This window comes from Xenia sp. Carnegie-2017, unplaced genomic scaffold, assembly GCF_021976095.1.
Source record: "Xenia sp. Carnegie-2017 unplaced genomic scaffold, XeniaSp_v1 HiC_scaffold_16, whole genome shotgun sequence".
NCBI lineage: Eukaryota > Metazoa > Cnidaria > Anthozoa > Malacalcyonacea > Xeniidae > Xenia > Xenia sp. Carnegie-2017.
The window spans coordinates 499,603-523,045 of NW_025813469.1; the positions used below are offsets into that span (position 1 = coordinate 499,603).

Genomic DNA, 23,443 nt, shown 5'->3' on the forward strand with positions numbered 1-23,443 from the left:
ATACAGCCAAAGATTAGATGCAACGTGTGTAGGTGTTGGAAAGGCTAAAATTTCTTCCCATGTAAGAAACACATGTGTTAACAAGTGGAATAAATGCAATGTTTAAAAGAGGTTCACTTTACCTGACTTAACATTACTTATGTTGTTGCAGATCAACTGTTTCATTTATTGGGAAATATCATCTTACTTTGAAATATTCAAAAATACCATCTTACTTTGAAATATTCAAAAATACCATCTTACTTTGAAATATTCAAAAATACCATCTTACTTTGAAATATTCAAAAATACCATCTTACTTTGAAATATTCAAAAATATCATCTTACTTTGAAATATTCAAAAATATCATCTTACTTTGAAATATTCAAAAATATCATCTTACTTTGAAATATTCAAAAATATCATCTTACTTTGAAATATTCAAAAATATCATCTTACTTTGAAATATTCAAAAATATCATCTTACTTTGAAATATTCAAAAATATCATCTTACTTTGAAATATTCAAAAATATCATCTTACTTTGAAATATTCAAAAATATCATCTTACTTTGAAATATTCAAAAATATCATCTTACTTTGAAATATTCAAAATATCATCTTACTTTGAAATACTCAAAAATATCATCTTACTTTGAAATATTCAAAAATATCATCTTACTTTGAAATATTCAAAAATATCATCTTACTTTGAAATATTCAAAAATATCATCTTACTATGAAATACTCAAAAATATCATCTTACTTTGAAATATTCAAAAATATCATCTTACTTTGAAATATTCAAAAATATCATCTTACTTTGAAATATTCAAAAATATCATCTTACTTTGAAATATTCAAAAATATCATCTTACTTTGAAATACTCAAAAATATCATCTTACTTTGAAATATTCAAAAATACCATCTTACTTTGAAATATTCAAAAATACCATCTTACTTTGAAATACTCAAAAATATCATCTTACTTTGAAATATTCAAAAATACCATCTTACTTTGAAATATTCAAAATACCATCTTACTTTGAAATACTCAAAATACCATCTTACTTTGAAATATTCAAAATACCATCTTACTTTGAAATATTCAAAATACCATCTTACTTTGAAATATTCAAAATACCATCTTACTTTGAAATATTCAAAATACCATCTTACTTTGAAATATTCAAAATATCATCTTACTTTGAAATATTCAAAATACCATCTTACTTTGAAATATTCAAAATACCATCTTACTTTGAAATATTCAAAATATCATCTTACTTTGAAATATTCAAAATATCATCTTACTTTGAAATATTCAAAATACCATCTTACTTTGAAATATTCAAAAATACCATCTTACTTTGAAATACTCAAAAATACCATCTTACTTTGAAATATTCAAAAATACCATCTTACTTTGAAATATTCAAAAATACCATCTTACTTTGAAATATTCAAAAATACCATCTTACTTTGAAATACTCAAAAATACCATCTTACTTTGAAATATTCAAAAATACCATCTTACTTTGAAATATTCAAAAATACCATCTTACTTTGAAATACTCAAAAATATCATCTTACTTTGAAATATTCAAAAATACCATCTTACTTTGAAATATTCAAAAATACCATCTTACTTTGAAATACTCAAAAATACCATCTTACTTTGAAATATTCAAAAATACCATCTTACTTTGAAATATTCAAAAATACCATCTTACTTTGAAATATTCAAAAATACCATCTTACTTTGAAATATTCAAAAATATCATCTTACTTTGAAATATTCAAAAATATCATCTTACTTTGAAATACTCAAAAATACCATCTTACTTTGAAATATTCAAAATACCATCTTACTTTGAAATATTCAAAATACCATCTTACTTTGAAATACTCAAAATACCATCTTACTTTGAAATATTCAAAATACCATCTTACTTTGAAATATTCAAAATACCATCTTACTTTGAAATACTCAAAATACCATCTTACTTTGAAATATTCAAAATACCATCTTACTTTGAAATATTCAAAATACCATCTTACTTTGAAATACTCAAAATATCATCTTACTTTGAAATATTCAAAATACCATCTTACTTTGAAATATTCAAAATACCATCTTACTTTGAAATACTCAAAATACCATCTTACTTTGAAATATTCAAAATACCATCTTACTTTGAAATATTCAAAATACCATCTTACTTTGAAATATTCAAAAATACCATCTTACTTTGAAATATTCAAAAATATCATCTTACTTTGAAATATTCAAAAATATCATCTTACTTTGAAATACTCAAAAATACCATCTTACTTTGAAATATTCAAAAATACCATCTTACTTTGAAATATTCAAAATACCATCTTACTTTGAAATACTCAAAATACCATCTTACTTTGAAATATTCAAAATACCATCTTACTTTGAAATATTCAAAATACCATCTTACTTTGAAATATTCAAAATACCATCTTACTTTGAAATATTCAAAATACCATCTTACTTTGAAATATTCAAAATATCATCTTACTTTGAAATATTCAAAATACCATCTTACTTTGAAATATTCAAAATACCATCTTACTTTGAAATACTCAAAATACCATCTTACTTTGAAATATTCAAAATACCATCTTACTTTGAAATATTCAAAAATACCATCTTACTTTGAAATATTCAAAAATACCATCTTACTTTGAGATATTCAAAAATATCATCTTACTTTGAAATATTCAAAAATACCATCTTACTTTGAAATATTCAAAAATACCATCTTACTTTGAAATATTCAAAATACCATCTTACTTTGAAATATTCAAAATACCATCTTACTTTGAAATATTCAAAAATACCATCTTACTTTGAAATATTCAAAAATATCATCTTACTTTGAAATATTCAAAAATACCATCTTACTTTGAAATATTCAAAAATACCATCTTACTTTGAAATATTCAAAAATACCATCTTACTTTGAAATATTCAAAAATACCATCTTACTTTGAAATATTCAAAAATACCATCTTACTTTGAAATACTCAAAAATACCATCTTACTTTGAGATATTCAAAAATACCATCTTACTTTGAGAAATATCATTTAGCTTTAACAAAATGAGAAACATCATCTTACTGTGACAAATTGAGAAGTACCATCTTACTTTAAGGAATCCATCTTTCCGACGGTAAACACATGTGTCAAAAATTCGAAATCAAAGTACAAAATTCGGACAATCAAATGGTAGAACATAGTATTGTACTTGTAGAATAGTGTAAATAAAATACAAAGAAGATGCTCTTAGGGCATCTTATTTTAGAAATCCAGAACGCCTAATTATAAAGTCAGAAGATGTAAGAGTGAATAAAAACATTTTCTGTCAAATCAAAGGAAAGCTTAGATATGGCATGCAGTATATATGCAGATGCAAAGTTATAGAGAAAAATAAAAACATTTCTAACGTTGTTGCGGAGTGTTGATAGTAGCTGAGTTTGATACGCATTTGTCAAAACAAGCTTGAGAAGACAAAGAACATTCCAAACTATTTGATTGAAAACTTCCTCAGCGCATTTACAAGCAATAATTTTAGAGCCTGCTCCTGTTACAAATTAATTGAGAATTAATCTGAGCATGCGTAGTTAACTCCACCAACTCTTCAAGCTCATGGTCATGGCAATTAACTCGCTAAGTCATTTAGCATGGAGTAATTAGCTCGCTCAGTCACTAATTTTCAGATAAATCATCTGCGCATGCGCAGTCTGCTTGAGCATGCGTAATCGACACTACCAGCTGCCCAAGCTCATGGTCATGGCAACGACTAACTGCATCTATTAGCACTGATTTTGAAGTAAATAGCATGCTTAATAACAATTTTAAGAGAAATCTCCTGCGCATGCGCTCGAGCGGATTTCAAGTAGGATAGCGTGGAGGGGCCGAAATCTCCTACCGAAACGTTAACATGCGGCGTTCTAGTGCTTTACGCTTAAGAAGGTATGGGGAAGCCTGCACCGAAAACGGGGTTTTTAGCTTTCGAATTTAATCTTTTTTTTTGTTTACAAGAGTTCTTCTCATAAAATAAACCAAGCAATGTTTCAATTAACTTCATCTGACTCTGTGCCTTTTTCTGACACTTATAATTCAAGACAACCTTAAACATGTTCTATACAATTTTTATTGGTTTATATCTTTCTGATTTAACTCTCTCATTTACTGTTTCTCATGTATCACGAGTAAACCATCCATGGGCTTCATGACAGACAGGATTATCTGGTTCCCTTAGTTAACATGCGACGCTCTAGTGCTCAACTACCTCGGGGCATCGGGAGGCATGGACCGAAAACAAGATTTTTTGTTTTCAAAATTTTCTTTTCTTTACAAGAATTCTTCTCATAAAACAAACTAAAACATAAAAGGATGGGTTCAAACAACTTCTGTCTTTTTGACTTATAATTTAAACCAACTCTAAACATGTTTACAAGTTTTTACTTGTTACCTTTTACAATGTAACTTTCTTATAACTCCCTCGTGATGAACGACAGCCTCCTTATACAATATAACTCTCTCGTCATGAACAAAAGCATCCATGGGTTTCATGGAAAAAGCATTATCTACTTTTTATAAATAGTTTTTACAAATTTTATAAGCCAAGCCATTTGTATCGTCTAAATTGAACACTTATGTCATAAAATTTTAATTCATTTTGGATAGTAACTTTCTTTTTACCTTACAATATTTTCATGATTCAATCTAAAAAGTAACTTCACTTCTCGAGTAAGTTTATGATTAAACAGTACACTTTTCGCATTCAAAGGACTTTTTTTGATCGCGTCGAGACATCCGTCCAATTTATTACGTAAATGCATGTAGTATGCATTTCGTTGTAAGAAACCACCCTACCAAAGAATATCCAGATCTGATTTTAGTTGCATCGAGCGAAGAAAATTGCAAGTCATAGAATTTTTTAACTGTTATTTTTATGATATTTATTAAAGTTATAGTGTGAAATTCCATTTTTACGTATATAAAAAGCCAGGATGTGACAAGCCAGTTTTAGGGAGATTTCATCCATCAATAATAATAATAGTGCTTAGTGATTAAAAGACAGCGAAACCAACATGTAGTAAAATTAACAGTTCAAAAATTTGTATGGCTTGCTTTTTAGAGCTTTATGCAGCTGGAATCCGTTCTGGATATTCTTAAGTCACGCCGTAAAGGCCGTAAATATCCTTAGAAAAAATATTCAAGCTTTCCTTCGATCGTTACGCTTTTTTCTAACACAAAATGGTTAATATTTACTGTTATGCCTTCTGCCTTTATAAATAATCGTTCTGAATAACTAGAATCAGATTAACAAGTGCCCCAAAAATCAAAAGCATCTCCTAACCATTTTATTGCCACTATTCTATATAAACAATACCATAAAGTAAATGGTTTGAACCGGGAGTATCGTTCCATGTTTGTAGATGTAGATCGTCCAGGTTGGTATAGTCCTGAGAAGGACTGTTTTTGTTGTTGTTGAAAACATTTCGACCATATGATTGTCCGAATTTTGTAATTTGATCTCATATTTTGACACGTGTGTCTACCTTCGGTAAGGTGGGTTGGGATTAGAGCAGAGAGAGTATGAAGCATTTTTATTGTACTTTTTATATTTAATATTAATAATTGATTTAAAAAAGTTATCAAGAATGTTATGAAGAAAATATTTCAGACCATGAAAAGGTTTTTGATGAAATATTATTGATTTTGTTACGACTCGATTTACAAAACATTAAACACTCTTACAAATGACTTTTTCATAAATTCCCTACTGCTACAGAACTTTACTAATATCATTTAACATGTACTTAGGCTTATATCTTACACAGCAACTCAAAATTGCTTGTACTACTTAAACTTTGTTACAAGTGAAAAATAGTTCAACCAAAACCCCTTTTCAAAACAAATATACTTCCAACACTGGCTTCACATCATTTACATGTAAAACCACTTTCCAAAAACACTGCAGATTCCTCCGTCCCATTCTCGTCTATATGACAGACGTTAACCGATATTTAGTATCACTATTTTCGTTCGATGCTTCTGGGGAATTTGAAGTCGAATCAACTTTCCTGCCAGGATGTATTTTATCCAAATTGTCCTTGCTGCTACGGAAAGTTTGGTCATTATAAGTCCTTCGTTTCTCAAAAATACGTTCAGACTCCCTTGATAAGTTGTTTTGATCTCCTTGTGATCTTGTTCTACTATCAAGCAGTCGTCCTCCATTTATTCCACGAGAATCGTTTAAAGAGTGTATGTTCCCTGTGTCAGTGACGTTCTTGGTGCGGCGTGCCACGTGGTCTGACTCTGTCACCGTAGTTTTTCTTGTAAAAATATTTTCTGGTGATGGGTGAGAAGATGGTATATCAGCAGCTGATTTAGAACGTAAAGAGTTAGGATAGCTAACACCTCGTTCATGACTAACACGTTCATATGATCTATATTTAGAATAATCTTGCTCATCTTCAGTTGACTGGCTACGGTAACCGATAGCAAAATCTGAATTTCGATGGAAAGTGTTGTAATCATAATATCCAGGATTGTAGAGCGAAGAATCTGATCTTCCTAGATTTCTGGAATGCGAAAGAGAAATTGAACGATCGGTAAACGGGAAAACTGAAGCATTAGATCTCGAATAGTATCTGTCCTTCTTTTCCACATCATACTCTCCTCGATAAGAATCACTTGGTCTTTTATTCGAGTGGTAATTCGATCGAGAATTTACTGGTGGTTCATAAGTTCGAGCAACAATGACTTGGGAATCATCGTCGACATTTCTAGCGCTCATAGAATCATACGTTTTGCTACCATTTTGAGGGTAGGAAGGCAATGATTGGGAAAGTGGCGAAGGTTTATCATATTGAGAGGATATATGTACAACAGATGCAGTGGTTTTGTTTGTTTGACGAGATGATGAAGAGGGGACTCCATCAACGGAAGATCTGTGTTTACGAGGTGGGGGAACGGGGTCATGCAGTTCATTAGTTTGACTAACTGGAGATTTAATGTGAGATATTGATGTTCCATCAGATGATAAAGATTTCCTGTTTTTTCGAGGGGGAGCAATAGGATTTATATCGTTTGGATTTGAAATGGAGTTATTGGATGCAGACGCCTCTTCAGTTGAGGATAGCTCATTCAGTTCAAAAGACTTACCGCGGTAGGGAGGTGGGTTCTTTCGTTGACCTTGAGGCTTGTAAGGTGGTGGCGAAGTGAGATGTGACAACGATTGAGGTGGACGGTAAGGTGGAAGTTCCCTCTTGTTTTTCTCATTGTGCACTTTAGAGACAGGTTTCTCATTATTTTTGTCATAACTAGTCTTGTGATCATTGCTATTCGACAAAACATTATGAGTTTGATTGACAATATTAGAAGATTGTCCGTAGACAAATTCTTTTTGCATGTTATAGCTTGCATGAGTGGGGCTTTGTTTATCAAAGCTCCGCTCTTCGCCATTAGACTTGAGATTATGTGCGGAAAAGCTCCTTGGTAGATGATCTGCCTGATTGCTAGAAGTTCCACGAGAGTCTATAACACGTTCGGGTTGTTCATACCTTGATTCTTTATAACCATAGGTATTTGAAAGCGAAGTCAACGCAGAACCTTCTGATTTACGCTTGAACTTCAATATACTGCCTTCACTATAAGCTCGAGGTATTGAAAAACCCTCCGATTCTCGGCTGATTGAAAGTCTGGAGGTTTGGCTACCATTTGAAACCATCCCTTCCACCTTTTCATACGTATTTATTTCAGAAGTGTTTTCCCCTTCATCCTGAGGTAGGATTAACCCACTTTTATCTCGAGGAGCGACTTTCTTGACATCTTTCTTCCTTGGTGGTCTAGTAGGATCATTGTCAGTACTCACTAACTTCGTTCTTCCATCAAGTTCATCTTCTTCATAAGAAGTATCATTGTGCGGAGACATCAAGGTCGCTTCACCTTCAGACAAGTTACGCGCGCCCACATTTGATGGAGACGTTGACGTCATATCAATCTCATCATTAACAGAATCATTTTCAGATAAATCATTTTCGAGAATCTCGTTCCCAATGTAAAAGCTGCCAGGGAACGATTTTTGTCGCTCATTTACATCATTCACAAGACTGCCATCCTCTGACTCGAGCATGTCATAATCATTTGGTTTTATTTCAGGATAAAAGTTCTTGGGGAATAAACTTCCATGATTCCGTGGTTCAATTTTATCAAAGTCTTTTTCCACCCCATCCACACTTGATTCCAGTCTACAATATGCAATACAAACTGTTATAATAATTTACACAACAGATGCATAAGGCGACGATACTCCATGTTACATCTAATGAATTGAATGATTAAGTCATGTGTTGTATATGTTGTATTGTAAAGATAGATAAAAGAGCATATTTACTGACCTTTGTTCTTTCCTACTGTCCCAATGTTCAATAAGAGGACGATTTGTTTTTGTCTTCTTTGGTTTCTTGGAAAACAGTATTGAAGTCTACACACGTGACGATAGTTTTTTAATGAAAATTATTTCGTGTTTATCGAAGGTTTAATGATTCGTTAATTATCAAACTGATCACCACTTCCTAGCAGCTACTATCGTGTCTTCAATGACACTCAAAACTCAAATTAAAAATTTGTGACAGCCATCTGATGTTTTATCAATACTTCTCATTCATAGAGAATTTAAAAAGCAATCATATAATCTCGAGCACATGCATTATATTCTTCGTAAACATTAATGGTTTCATCCATTATGTAATAATGCATATTGAAGCAACACAAACAATATGTCCATCTCTCAGATATGGGACGACTTTTACAGATCACGTGAATACATGATTGATGACGTAAATTTTAAGAGCCCCATCCATCCCCTCCCTTCACTACATTCTTAGCTTTCAATATAAAGCGAAGGATTGGGTTCTAGAGTACATACCGATTTTGATTTCGATCTGGACCTCTCTTTCGGAGAACCATTGTTGCTGAATGATGAATCTATAATATAGAAAAATGTCAATTAAAAATACAACAAAATAACTTTAAGCCCTTTTCTTATAATGAAAGCCAAAATTTATCAACTTTCTTTCTTTTACTTAAAATATTCTACTTTTAATAATCCACAACAAAAAATATTTTATGTACAAAGTTCTAATTATATCGTCAAAACACTTTATGTGTATTAAGGTGTTTGTGTGATTGAAAATCTTCAATGAAAATCTTTCTTTAATGAACATGCATCTCCAGGTGCTGATCATCTTCATTCAAACTATCATCGTCACTGCTATCCTCATCAATTCCATCCACCATATTGCAAGAGTCATCGGCTGAATCATCACTGAAACTCCGTGGAAGCTTAGTGGTAACCTCGCCACCGAAAGGTGAATGGTCACGATGTCTCCTTGCCAGCATATGACGTAATCTGTGTCGTCTTTTCTTACCTCTAGATTCAACTAATATCACAGGTAATCTGTTCGTCTTCTCTTCGAAAGCGACCAACGCGGAATGTGTACGATTTGTTAGAATGCAGATGATTTAGTCAGATAAACGTACGTCTTTCATCATCGCGTTTTCTTATCGTTGAATCAAAGCGAATGCATGTCTTCATTTAAAGTCGTAATCATTGAATAATTTTTTAGTTATGACTAATTTGCTACATATCTTTACTGTCATCATTTCTCTTAAAAATTTCGTACATATTTTTACCAACTAGCAGTAACTGCTACAATCATCAAAGTTACCAACAATAAAAACAACAAGAACAACAACAGCAGCAAGAACAACAACAACAACAATCACAAGAACACCAACAAAAACAACAACAACAATTACAATTACGATGTTCACTGCAGCAACAATAGCAACAATAGCAACAACAACTACAACAACAAGAGCAACAACAACAATTACAATTACGATGATCACTGCAGCAAAAATAGCAACAAGAGCAACAACAGCAACAACAACTACAACAACAAGAGCAACAACAACAACTACAATTACGATGATCACTGCAGCAACAATAGCAACAACAACAGCAACAACAACTGCAACAACAAGAGCAACAACAACTACAATTACGACCACACCAGCAACAACAACAAGAGCAACAACAACCACAACATCAAAAATGACCAAGTCAAGAAAGAGCTACAAATAAATTATACAATGTTTGTTGAATTTTCCAAACTTTGCAAAACACCAAATCAAAAATTTTATAGCAATATATAAAACAAAGACAACACAAGATTTTAATTTCAATCCAAAATGAAATCAATTTATACATACCATGCACTTGTTCTGTGGAGTCTGCAAGTTCCACTGAATAAACAAAACAAAAGTAAATATTTGAAAACATTATGAAACTGAAGAGATTTTTAAAATGATACAGAAACAATTCATAACATACATTTTATCTGTTCAGATGTATTCTTTCCAAGGACATCCTTTGCTTTGCTACCACTATGATCCCTAATGTGTTCATTAGCATCTGCAACAAAAATTCAAAAATCTTAAAGATATTGTGGTAATTTTTTATGACACACAACAAAGTAGTCAAACAGACAAATCTATTTTTAATGAGGAAATATTTTGTGATTCATTTTTGAGCAGTATTCAAAGTCCACACATGTAAAGATCAATCAACAATTACGCATCCATCAATCATTTCACATTAAAAATAAAGAGTTTACTCTCTATAACTTACGGAATTCTTTAAGCAATATGTCGACAACATTGTTTTTCTGATGCATTTTAGCCAAATGAAGTGGAGTATAACCCTAAAGATCATATAAGAATAAAAAGCGAATTCTTGCTACATTCAACAGAAAAAACAATAAAAAGATAAAATTAAAGAAAAATATGAATATGGCACTTGATACTTACACCCTTTTCAATTTCCAATAAAAACATTCAAATGTAGAAAACATAAAATAAAAATAAGCACACATCAGCTGAAATCGAAACATTTCAAAAATTGATAAAAATGACAGCTCTGAATCTACTTACATTCTAAATCATAATCCAAGCAAGGCAGTGTGAAAAATAAAAATACAAATATTAAGAGTAAATTAAAATACTCTGTTGATTATGTACATTTCATTTTTATAAAGACTTACCGATTGAGAGTTCACATCAGCCCCTTTGTCAACCAAAATCCTTACTAGATCTTCATTGCCATTTTTTGCAGCCCAATGCAATGCAGTCTGATGAAGAAAATGTTGAAATATCATAAGTCACACTACAATAAATATATAATCTGTTGGTGTCATAAGGATGTAATATTGAAAAACTTACATACTGATTCGACCAAATGAGGACATAAAAAAAGAGAAAACAATTCAATGAATAATATCAATTACTTATCAACAGAAAACAAATCTTTAAGTGTAAAAAATTTTACTGTTTTAAAATTTAAAGAAAGAGCAGTATTCAACTAATTGATTTGCCATTCTACAACAAAAATAGAAGCTCATATTATAGAATAAGAAGTTTTATGTACTTACGCCCATTACAAAATCCTATAAAAAATCAAACATAAGTCAAATTTTATCATCGAAATCATTATGAGCATTCTTAAAAAAAATATTTCCATTGCTCTTACTTTAAACTTCACTATATCTGGCTCTTCAAAATGTAGACATTTTATCTTGGAATTGTTTCCTCTAATTGCGGACATCATCCATGTTTTTTCACGTGGTGTCAACTACAAAAACACAATCAGTAATTCAATACTATCCTTTTGTTCATGATGATAAAATGCCTTCAACTGCTTACCATATTAGATGTACTATATGTATCATGTTCTACATAAAAATGTGATGAAAAAATAGAATAAGTTTGGAAAAATTTGAAAGACGGGAAAGCAGTATATAAAACTTGCAAAGTAATGATGGTAAAATAAAAACAATTGCCTTTATGAATGTGAGAAATTTTGGCTAAACCTTAATTAGGATTGGGCAAGAAAATTGCATTTAAAAATGGACATTGAAGGGCAGTTGACATTCTATATTAAGTAAATTATATCCGAGAAGAAAAGCATTAAATTTCAAACTTACCATTGTATTCATCATTATTATAAAACACCTAAACATAAACATTAAATAAATAAGACACATTATCGACGGAATCATCAAACATTAAACATAAACAACACAAAAATATTACAATGTTTCCACTAGCATCGCTTTTTTCATCAAAATCAGATATCTTCGAAAGAGAACTTTGCCTTGAATCTTGAAATGATTCAGACTACAAAGAAACAGACAAAAAAGTCTGATCAAACTAGGATAACTTGGTTTACAATTGTCCCTCCTAATATGTTGCACCTACTTCAGAGGTAATAATAATGATGAATATGATGAATAATAAAAAGAGATCTTGATTGCCAATAACATCTGATGCTTATTTAACTTACTGTTGAATCCGATCCATTGTCAGTTGCACCAACATTTTCATCATTTAGGTTATCACTGTGATTTCTTTTAGTTGAAAAATCATTTGCCTCAGACCTGACCATTGTTCTAGTTCGTGCAGGTCGACCTTTATTTTCACCAGAATAATTTCTAAGTGAATCCTCTGAAAAATTGATATTATATTGAGCTGTATGTAGTATATTTGTGCAAAATATCTCATTGTGGCATAACAACTATTTTAAATTAACCTGCAGTGGAGAATCTAAAATTTCTCATAGATGCTGGCAATGAAACTCCTTTGTCTCTCCTGTGATGAAAAGACTGACGAGCATTTCGTCGCATTACAACTGGAGTGTGACCATTTTTATTCTTCTTCAAAACAAAGTACTTTTCACCCTTAAAAATAAAACCATATTACATTTCAAACTTTTTACAATATAAATACAACTGTTGAAATTACCATACATCAATATTTTTCTCAGTTTGTACAATTGTAAACAGCACAAACGTGGGACACGCATTTTAAGATGCCATTGTGGAAGTATGAATAATTAACAACAAAAAAATAACACAAATTAGGAAGAGTTGTACCATAAATAATTGAGCAATGTTATTGCAGAGCAAATTCATTACATCTATTTCATTCTCGTGTGTCATTAAAGTTAAGGCGAATTGTACACAATAATTGTTTTGTATGTTTAGATTTCTTCGATCAAAACCGTAAAAAACCCACATTCCCAGTGCCAATGTATAGAACAAACCACATCTGTAGACTCTACATCAAAAAATGTTCATACTATCATTGAAATGTTTATTGCTTCATCATTCATCAAAAAAAGTGCATTACTGAAAGTGAAAGATAGATGAACACATGAAATTTAAATTTTGATGTATGTTATAGGTAGTACATGAAAAACAGAAGTCAAACCTCCAGCGTATGCAAGGTAGCCAATGAATCCACTATGTCTGTAAATCGATTCTTTGAAGTCCCTGGTTGAAATAAAAACAGTTGGACTTTCCGTTATGAAAGCGGAACTCGTAGAGTATCGCAGATATTAGTGTACCTTGCTCGTTTAATTTGTCCAACTGATCACGGAAGTGGTCGAAAAGGTCGTTTAGCTTTACTCGACCATCGTTCTTGACAAAATACTCGCGCACTGTCGAAGCTAATTCCTCAATATCACTGGCCATTTACGGTAAAGAAACTTGAAATATCAATATTTTGTCTGCTCAATTATTGCCATTGGTAAAGTGTTTAGCTATTGGGCTGGTCAGACAGCAGACGTGAAGGTATAACAAAACAGTCGTTTTTTAAGTCGATATGAAAACATTCTTTATCCCCTTGTTTACCGCTATCAGGAAAGCAAGTCGCAGAAATATTATAAGTTGAGCCCGCGATCCTCTTAACCATACCTTATGTATGACGTATGCTATATGGTGATTGAGTGTGAAGGTATTTCGTGTGTTCCTTTATAACAACAAAGCTCAGATAAAGTAACTACCACTTCTTCACCATTACTTTATTTTACATGAAAATACTTTCGCCACGTTCAGCGGGAGACCGGAAACGGGACTGAAAGGCAACTTATCGCGATACGAAGCCCTTACAGATAATAATTGATTTGTAATTCAAAGTTAAAACATTTTCCTGGGATGAAGTTCTTGCAACATTGATATTTAACACAATATTTAAGGCAAATTTCACTGATAGAATTGTAACTTACACGTATATCATAGCACCGAGCGATATTTGCATGCAAACATTATCCATACTGCGCATGTCGACTCAACGTAGGGAAAAACCCTTACCCGTAAGGCATGCCTCACATGGTCACCCTTACAACGAATAATTTCTTCACATTCAGGGGACCTGTTGGAGGAGGGAATAAGGTTAAAGAACACCTCAAATCTTGATAAACGACAGTGGATATATTTTCTTTGGGAGGAACAATTTGTCAGAAAGAAATAATTTTACAACAGTCCTTTTACCTGAGAGACGTTCCAAGTGCTCTCCTAGCGTTCATATGAACAAATTGAATGGGAAAACCTTTGAAAGTGTGACCATCGGGAACGTTTTTTCGAATTGCATGTTGGAATTCCTCATTGCCGACGGATAAACCAGTTTTATGTTCCATTTCATAATATGACAAAGCCGGAGTTAGTAAATAACTTAATTCATCATCCCAAATCGTTGTAAGTCCTACATCCTAATGAGAGAAAGAGCATTTATTAATTACATATAAAAAATGCACTCATCATTACTGTTCTAAGGAAACGTGAACGGCAATGAAATTTATAAAGTAAATGGTTTGAACCCGGGAGTATCGTTATATGTTTGTAAATGACGATCGTCCAGGTTAATAAAGTCCTGAGAAGGACTGTTTTTGTTGTTGTTGACTGACGTTTCGACAACCTTAGCGGTAGTCATCTTCAGAGTCTTCATCATTTACAAACATATAATGAAATTTATGTGAATTTTAGTACACAGACACAAATCTCGTACCTGTCTTAAATCTTCCACAAGCTTCCTTAAACTATATTCCATTACGTTACTGGCAGTTACAGCGTCGATATTAGATGCACACAGAGGAGGGAAGATCGCAGATGTTGGCTAGTTTCAAACGAAAACGTTTCGATTATTTCGGCATCAAAAATACCACCATTTAAAGTGAAAAAGAGATCAATTCTAAAAGTTTTACCAAACCGAGATCTCCACAAACAGATTTTATTGCTTCCTCGCTCATCGCCTTCCACAGAGATTTATTTTGTAAATTAAATTGACAAACGTCGACACGATCCGAAGGCTTTATGAACAAAAAAATGAATATAAGCACCATTCTAAAAACATTTCTATGTTCTCATCGTCACATGAAAAGGGAGAAGAAAGTTTACCTGAGAATTTGCATAAAATTTACAATGATTAAAAATACAACCGACAGTTTGGTAAGAATGTTTAGCTTTAGGATGTTGTTTGTCCATAGGGGGATCATCAGGATCAACAAAATAGTGAACAAATCTGACAAAATAATGAAAAAAAAGAGAAAATATCATATTACGCAAGCTCACAAAGTTAATGAAATTTACAGTAACGTTGACAAACCTATGTGCAGTTAGACTTTCCCAGAAGACAACCTCTCCATTTGGACTGATTGTTGTAACCCAACTATGCGCAACCCTCCGTTTTTGTTCCTATGGTAACATAAGCATCAAGGCCAAATCCAAGAAGAAGATTACACAACAAGATAGCGTGGTCTTCACAATCCTAAAGGAAACGTAATGTTCAGAGAATACAGTGCAACAAGTACAAGAGATTACTAAAAACAACAATTTTCACCCCTTTGTTTCTGCACAAAAATGAATATAAACTCGACCATATTTCCGTTCGGCCTCCACCAACATTAACAGTTTTCTCGTACGCAATCAAACTAACGAATCGCGCCGCTTCACGAGCCGTGTCGATCAAACGTCCTGCTCTGATTGGCCGTACGAATGAACACGTAGGTCGACTAGTACCAGTCTCATCTTGCGCGAAAATTTTTACCAACCGTTCAGAATGTGATGAACGAATTTGTAAATATTCTCTCCACCATTGTTTCGCGTATATTAAGAATAACCTCTCGCGTTCACATATTTTACTGTGTTCTAAATCTTCTTGTGTTCGTACAACATCCTTTTGTAAAATCTAAAATGTGTAATTAAATGCGTCTTGAATGTCTCAAAAAGTTCATTTGAAACAAAATCATACCACATTATCCACATATGCACCTTAAATAGATGGACAGACACGTTCTTTAGGTAGAGAAAGTTTCAATAAAAACCAAGAAGTGCAGAGGTAGATGCAGGGCAGGTAAAATACACTACTCAAAATATATTTCTATTTTAAAAAATACATGATTGGAAGTATGTTAGTCTTAAAAATTCTTTGGAAATTTCTAACCAACAAGTTGTACATTCGTTTCTATCATTTATTTTGATCTATCCATGATCCGTGACTGAAGAAGTGATAGAAGAAAAATGGTAATCAATTACGAAGATGATCATGTACAACAACAAACCTGACTTAATCTTGGAACAATTTCTAACTTCATTTCCAATACACCAATGGGTACTTTACATTCACTCCCTACTCCATTTATTTCAATGGAATTTCTTAATGAGCCAGTCTCAGCAGCTAGAATAGTCCTCCATTTCAATGCATGCAAGCCCAGCAAAGATTGTTCCCCACCAATGCTTGTTTTAATAAGCACAATGTGAATTTGATCAGGTATAGTAAGCAAGGTTACGGCATCAGCAATTTTATTTTGGTCTTTTTGAAGTTCAAGTAGAAAACCTAGTTTGGAAATTATATTATAATTGTCATTGTGGTTAAACATTTTAATAAAATGTTGAAATCCAATGGAATTTATTGATAATGAATACCTTCTTGTATATCTGGTTCACATGAGCAATTTACTGGTTGTGAGCGAAAACGTTGTCCTTTGAAATATACATGTAATGTAAAAGTGGACATATTTTGACCAGGTAGAGCTTCAGGTTCCTGAAGGTGCTCCAAGAACGCCTTACCACCTAATACTTGTAGATAAAGGTATCTTTTGGTAGGATCTAAACCAACTGAAAAATTTTTTGTTTGTTTCTAAAGAGTGAATTGCTTTCTTGTTTGAATAATTAATTATTGATAAAAAAAAACTAACGAATGTTAAGAAACGACGAAACGAAACCTTTTTGTTTTGAAGAATTTTCAATATTTGATGTACTTGGTTGCATTGTCGTTTGTTTTTCTTCATTTCCAACTTTCCTGCCAACTCCATCAAATTTCAACGTCTTCATAACGTCATTTATAACACCGCGTTCACGTAATAGATTCATTATGTTATTTTCGTCTATATTCAAATTATCCTTTCTTGCTTCATACTCTCGACTTAAAGAGTCATCTAAACATGCCTTTATCCTTGAGTGAATGTCGCTTTGATTCAGATGATTATGAATTAACTGTTTCAGTTCATTTATTTTCTCCGATGGAAGGTTTGCCATGTAGTAATTTAGAAACAAACGTCGTAAATTCTTCAATATTTACAAGACATTTTCAAAATCAGCGCCATTACCTTATTTCTTCTCTTTGTGCTTCCTTTTCGACTGCGAGTTTTTCAAACATAATTTTCATATCGAAGAGACATTCGAAGATGACAAGAATGTGGTCCTGCGGACTTTCGGATGTTTTGGGGAGAACGTTTACCTTCCCATTCTTTTTTTAAAGGAAAATATGTTAAACTCAAAGGTAGACATTTAGTCATGTTCAATAATTTCTCAAATGAATGCTTGTTTTTGAGTCTAACGAAAATAACACTTAAGATTTCCGGTCTCAGAAGATGTGATGACCATTGAAGAAAAACAAACGAAATTTGGAGGTATTTGAAGGCTGGAATGCTTCCTACAAAGTTTAAATCTACAATTTCTTCGGCTTTATACTGTGCCTTGTGTCAAAACGTATTTAATGATCCTGTTATATCGACGCGTTGTGGGCATACCTTTTGTCGAGCATGTATCACAGGGAACAGAGGAAATTCTGCTTGTCCAATTGATAACATACCATTTCATCACTCGGATCTTGTTGGAAATATTGCTTTAAAAGGACAAATTGACGATTTAGAGATATATTGTCAACATGGTCTGACCAGAATTGATTCAGAGGATGACTTCTTGATCGATGAGGAAGGCTGCCCTGAGACCATCAAACTTGGTGAGAGAGATGCACACGAAGAAATATGTCCATATGCCCTCGTACCATGTCCAAATAGTGCAAATCACTGTGGAAAGTTTAGAAGACGTGATCTTGCAGAACATTTGGAAAACTGTCCTCGTTATCCTTGCAAGTACAGAAGTGAAGGTGAGAGCTTTTCTCAACTTTAGCCCTTCATTCCTTTGCATGCGCCCTGCTTTGCCCGCCTCCTCTCCTTTCTTTCCCCTCTTCCACCTGTTCTCAGGGGGGTAACAAAGTCTATGTTTTTGAGGGAGTTTGGGCATAAAATTTGCTTATTGGACGAGGCATGGTTGCATTTTTGGTGTAGTTAGTTACAATGTATTGAAATAATGTTAAAAATTGTTGATAGGGGAACAATTTTTCCCAAAAAAACTATGATTGGGAAATCTGGGCACTCCCCACCCCCACCCTACCCCCCAACAAATGTGACCCCTGCTTTCCCTCTCTCTCTTCAGTTTCCTTCTTGCTCTTTTCCCTCGCTGGATGCTTCTTATATATCATGATAGTTGTCTTCAATGAATCGTGTTAAGGTTGTGAATTTAGTGGTACAAAAATGGAAGTAGAGGAGCATTTAAGGACATCCTGTTTTAAACTCCAGGTTTGTAATATATTGTTGATGGTACTGAAAAAGCACCATGTGTAATAAAATTGAAACACTTTAGGAAGGATCTCAATCAAACAAAAACAGATTCTCAACAGGCATTGAAAATGTAGTTGTACAGTTGGTACAGCGTGTCTCGTGGTTAGAGGAAAATCAAGTGTCAATGGCCGAGCAACTTCAACGCTGTACAGAGTAAGAAGGAAGAAAATTTAGTTTGAACTCATGCAATGCACGACCCACTTATTTATAATCTCAAGAGTCTCTTTATAGTGCCATATCCTCTCTGGAGACAACCGTTGATAAACTATCGCATCAATTGGAACGTGCTATTGGTTATCAAAAGACAAATCATGTTCGTCACGCGGCGTCTACGTCATCCATTGCTGAGTCAGCATCATTGCATGTGGACATACCAGAAAAAAATCGCTCTCCTGTCTCGCCAAGAATCCGAACCACGTCACAACTTTTCAATCTTCAACCTTTACAGGCAGCTTTGACTAGTAATGAAAACTGGAGAATGCCATTTATGTTTAAATGTTTAGGAACACTACGGTTCGTTGTCTGTGTTTTTCACTTATTTACCCATAAGGTTCGTCATTCACATAATCTCATCATTTTATCTGAATAATTAGAGGTCATCAGGAACCAATATTTGCAATGACATCTCGTAGTGGCAAGCTGTACAGTGCAGGAAAGGACATGTTAATTAAAGTGTGGGATAACGAAGATTTGACAAGGGGATGCTTAGCTACATTGAGGGGTCATACTGACGAAGTGAGCTCTTTATATTTATTATCAGCAATTGAAAGTGATTTTCTCAATTCTTCATATTCATTTATCAGATTTATGCCATTAGTTCAACTCGTGCAACATTGTTTACAACTGGTGCAGACAAATCTCTTTGTTCCTGGAACATGAACTCATTATCTGAACAAAAACGTGTTTTAGTGAGTCTCATTGACACACAATATATATACATCTTTGGGCACACGTTGTTGATTTCTTTCAATAAATATGATTTGTAGGATGCTCATGATGACATCATACGTGCCCTGGTGTGCACTGGGAAATATTTGTTCACGTCATCACAGTCCTGCATCAAGGTATCTAAAGTCAGGTTCTCATATATAGTCGTCCGAGTCATTTCAGTCGTGTCAAAATTTCACAGACGACCCGTGCGACTGTATGAGAACATTTCAGAGGCGACCAGGATGACCTCAAATGACTCACACGACTAAAATGACCAGGGTCGCTTGATAGAACTTTGCTCTATACGGACGACCGAAATGACCGTTGAGAAATGCAAGCGACCTTTTTATGGCGAAATACGATTTTAAGACGCAAATAACTAGCCAAAAGACTTTGTCTTTGATAAGCAACAGCCGCCATTTTTAAATGTTTCGCGTAAAAATGAATTAAACAGTCTCTCGGCAGCGCTTGTACGAATATATGAGAAATACAATAGCTTGAGTCGTTCCAGTCCTTTTGAAAAACAACAAAACAACTCGGAACAATTCGGAACGACTCGGATGACTCAAGCAACTTAATGAGAAGCAGGCTTATGGAAATTGCTTTACAAAGTACGCGTACGTAATGTTGTAAAATATGACCTTTCGCCATTACAAGGTTTGGGAGTCGAAAACATTAGATTTCATTCATACGATGGACGCTGGTTTAAATCTCTGGGTCAGAGCATTAGCTGTCAATCATTCCAAGGTAGTGTATGGTCTTTGTGATATTTCTTATTGGAGCGAGAAATTGGCGGCGTTCTTTATCAATGTCTATATCTTTGTTGTGTTTTTTTCAGGATAAAATTTTCAGTGGTTCTCATAATGCAATACATGTATGGGATGCAACAGGATCTTTTCATCTCGACAGAGAAATTTCTCACACCTACGGTTCAGTTTATTCTCTCGCTGTTACAAAAAAGTATCTCATCGTTGGTTTGTATTTCACTTTATCTTATCTTAATCCGTTTTTACGCTTTAATGCAAACTTTATTTTATTCGTATTTTTCAGGAACCTACAATCGTAATACACATATTTTTGATATACCATCATATGATCACGTGAAGTCGTTGACAGGTCATATTGGAGCTGTTACCGCGGTAACGGCATCACCTGGTGGACGCTACCTCTTCACTGCCTCTAGTGACTCCACTGCAATGGTAGGTTGGTGAGTAGCGAAACAATCAAATGCTCTAAGTCTAATTTTTTGTTTTCGTTACTAGATCTGGGATCTTGAAAACATGCTTCCTATACAGGTGTTGACTCGTCATGAAGCTGGTGTCAATTGTCTTGCGGTCAGTGGTAATCTGGTTTTTACTGGTTCTGAAGATAAGGACATAAAGGTTGAAAACAATTATTCTACCATTCATACATGCCCAGATTATATAGAAACAAGTTGAAACATTGCTGTTATCGCTAGAGTAATTTTTGCTTCTTCTTTTTTCAGGTTTACAAATACTTCAAGCTGTTTACATCGACGCCAGATTAACGTACTGTGTATATGGTATACCTGTGTTATAGCTACTGTGTATGTGGTATACCTGTGTTATAGCTACTGTGTATGTGGTATACCTGTGTTATAGCTACTGTGTATATGGTATACCTGTGTTATAGCTACTGTGTATGTGGTATACCTGTGTTATAGGTACTGTGTATGTGGTATACCTGTGTTATAGCTACTGTGTATGTGGTATACCTGTGTTATAGCTACTGTGTATGTGCTATACCTGTGTTATAGCTACTGTGTATGTGCTATACCTGTGTTATAGCTACTGTGTATGTGGTATACCTGTGTTATAGGTACTGTGTATGTGGTATATCTGTGTTATAGCTACTGTGTATGTGGTATACCTGTGTTATAGCTACTGTGTATGTGGTATACCTGTGTACCTGTGTTATAGCTACTGTGTATGTGGTATACCTGTGTTATAGCTACTGTGTATCTTTGCATGGTTTCAATGACTCCATGATTATTAAGAGCTGATAGTTTTAGCCATTTCAAATGATTGTGTATTTTTGTATTTATTATTTTCGATATTTTTATGAACAACATGTAAATAAGTATTTGTAAATACAGTCAATTTAATGTACATATATGGATGCATCTCTATTGAACAATTGCTTTTTTTTATTTAATTTGTGTTTTTCATCGTATCCATGTTAGGACGATGACTTTCTTTCATTTTTTCCTCTCAGTCTTGGAAATCTTCCACATTTTTTGGATGGTTCCCTTCTGTTACAAGATTATTAGCAATAAAAGCCATCGTACGCCAGTCTTCAAACGAGAAAGAATTGCTAGCAATGACACGAGGAATATTATCTTCTACTCTATCGATCAAATGACCAGCACTGATTTTGTTTTCAACTAAACCTCATTTATTTTTTCTTCCTCGAGCTCAGTTCCTTTCAACGGTATCAATGGAAATGCTTTGACAACGGGAACTTTGTGATCCAGACAAAACTAAATCGTCTCTTTGAACGAGTTCAGCGTTTGATTCGGTAGGCCAAACATTACGGATACTTCGTAAAATAAATTATGAGAATTTATTTAATCGATGACTCGTTTTATTCGTTATAATGGATTAACCCTTTGCACAGCTTTTGCCTCTTCATTGTGAACTGTCTGTAATCCAAATTGCAACTGAACAAAACCTGTTTCATTACTCTGTTCACACAAGTCCAAATAAGGTTCTTTCGCCATTTCAAACCGGGACTGTAAAGAAAGTTTTCCAGGATATTTATTGCGCACAAAACGCTTCAAAACATCAAAGTAAAATGGCCCAGAATTTAAAGTCGGATCAAGAATAGCGATTTCCATCACATTTCTTTCGCAAAAATAATCAATTTCTTTTGCAACTCGTTCGGGCAATAAGTTTTACCTTTTCAAATGATCTCCACTCTCACGATGTTGGCAAAATGAATAAGAAAGTGGACAACAACCTCGTTGCGTCTCCCAGCGCATAAATGCCTGAGGCTTTATCAAACCAATGAGATATGGAGACACTAGTTTCCTTAAATCCACAATTACTCTTCCACGCTGGCCCTTCTCTGTAGTGCACGCCTTTGATTGGCTCATCACATCGTGACGTTATTAACTTCAACATTGCCTCTTCAGCATAACCTCGTAGAAACACATCGGCAAATGGATACTCGTTCTCAATACCCGGTAATGAATAGGATATATGTGGATCACCAAGGATGATACGACCAGGAAAGCCCATGCCTTTCAGGGATCTTGGGATATTTTGCACTGAAGTTTCGTTCCAAATAAATGCTCCATTTCCAATGTCAGTTAGAGACCATCCTCGTCCAAATGATCGCAAAGTAGTTTCGATATTCTTTATAACACGAGTTTCTTCAGTATACTCTAATGATTTTACGTTAATGCCCCATTTAATTAGATTTGCTAGGATAGACGCATGGCCCGGCGATAGAGGAGGATCCTTTGATCGTATCCAGTCCAAAGATAAAAGGATTAACTTTCGAGCAAGCATAATGAGAATTTTTCAGGATATCTATAGAAAAATAAGTTTGCGTTTTATGTACTTTCTTGCAATCAAACTGCACGAATTGAGAGGTTAATAAAAGAAGAATGTACAATATAGGATAATAGGATACTTCAATAACTTACCTCAGACTATT

At 33.7% G+C, this 23,443-nt stretch overlaps 3 protein-coding genes across 4 annotated transcripts; 1 reads left to right on the forward strand and 2 right to left on the reverse strand.

The window, feature by feature from the left end:
- Nucleotides 1-5,716: 5,716 nt before the first annotated feature.
- Nucleotides 5,717-13,913, reverse strand: LOC124437076 (ankyrin repeat domain-containing protein 12-like). The gene is made up of 19 exons (XM_046987099.1): nt 13,499-13,913; nt 13,363-13,424; nt 12,683-12,830; nt 12,437-12,597; nt 12,187-12,270; nt 12,078-12,105; nt 11,797-11,825; nt 11,624-11,725; nt 11,526-11,540; nt 11,317-11,319; nt 11,139-11,225; nt 11,029-11,031; nt 10,906-10,908; nt 10,727-10,799; nt 10,430-10,510; nt 10,309-10,341; nt 8,960-9,018; nt 8,430-8,515; nt 5,717-8,279 (listed from the first exon to the last, which is right to left on the reverse strand). The coding sequence occupies exons 1-19, from the start codon at nt 13,623-13,625 to the stop codon at nt 6,029-6,031; spliced, it is 3,435 nt and encodes a 1,144-aa protein (XP_046843055.1). The 5' UTR covers nt 13,626-13,913; the 3' UTR covers nt 5,717-6,028.
- Nucleotides 13,914-13,939: 26 nt separating this feature from the next.
- On the reverse strand, nt 13,940-17,697 carry LOC124437077 (centrosomal protein of 76 kDa-like). Its single transcript, XM_046987100.1, is given in 11 exon segments — nt 13,940-14,304; nt 14,424-14,641; nt 14,938-15,045; nt 15,134-15,238; nt 15,327-15,450; nt 15,535-15,606; nt 15,608-15,696; nt 15,769-16,116; nt 16,490-16,764; nt 16,854-17,045; nt 17,153-17,697. Coding segments are annotated over 11 exon segments (1,983 nt in total). The 5' UTR covers nt 17,466-17,697; the 3' UTR covers nt 13,940-14,165.
- On the forward strand, nt 17,606-21,937 carry LOC124437078 (E3 ubiquitin-protein ligase TRAF7-like). Of its 2 annotated transcripts, none has more exons than XM_046987102.1 (13): nt 17,606-18,318; nt 18,723-18,790; nt 18,855-18,985; nt 19,064-19,345; nt 19,426-19,567; nt 19,636-19,740; nt 19,819-19,896; nt 20,420-20,509; nt 20,601-20,736; nt 20,813-20,961; nt 21,025-21,144; nt 21,249-21,305; nt 21,337-21,937. In XM_046987102.1, exons 1-12 carry the CDS (start codon nt 17,856-17,858, stop codon nt 21,288-21,290), a joined length of 1,806 nt encoding a protein of 601 aa, XP_046843058.1. In that variant the 5' UTR covers nt 17,606-17,855; the 3' UTR covers nt 21,291-21,305; nt 21,337-21,937. The 2 variants fall into 2 exon arrangements, with proteins under 2 accessions (XP_046843058.1, XP_046843057.1); XM_046987101.1 differs by having other exon boundaries at nt 17,606-17,709; nt 17,784-18,318; nt 21,249-21,937.
- Nucleotides 21,938-23,443: the final 1,506 nt, after the last annotated feature.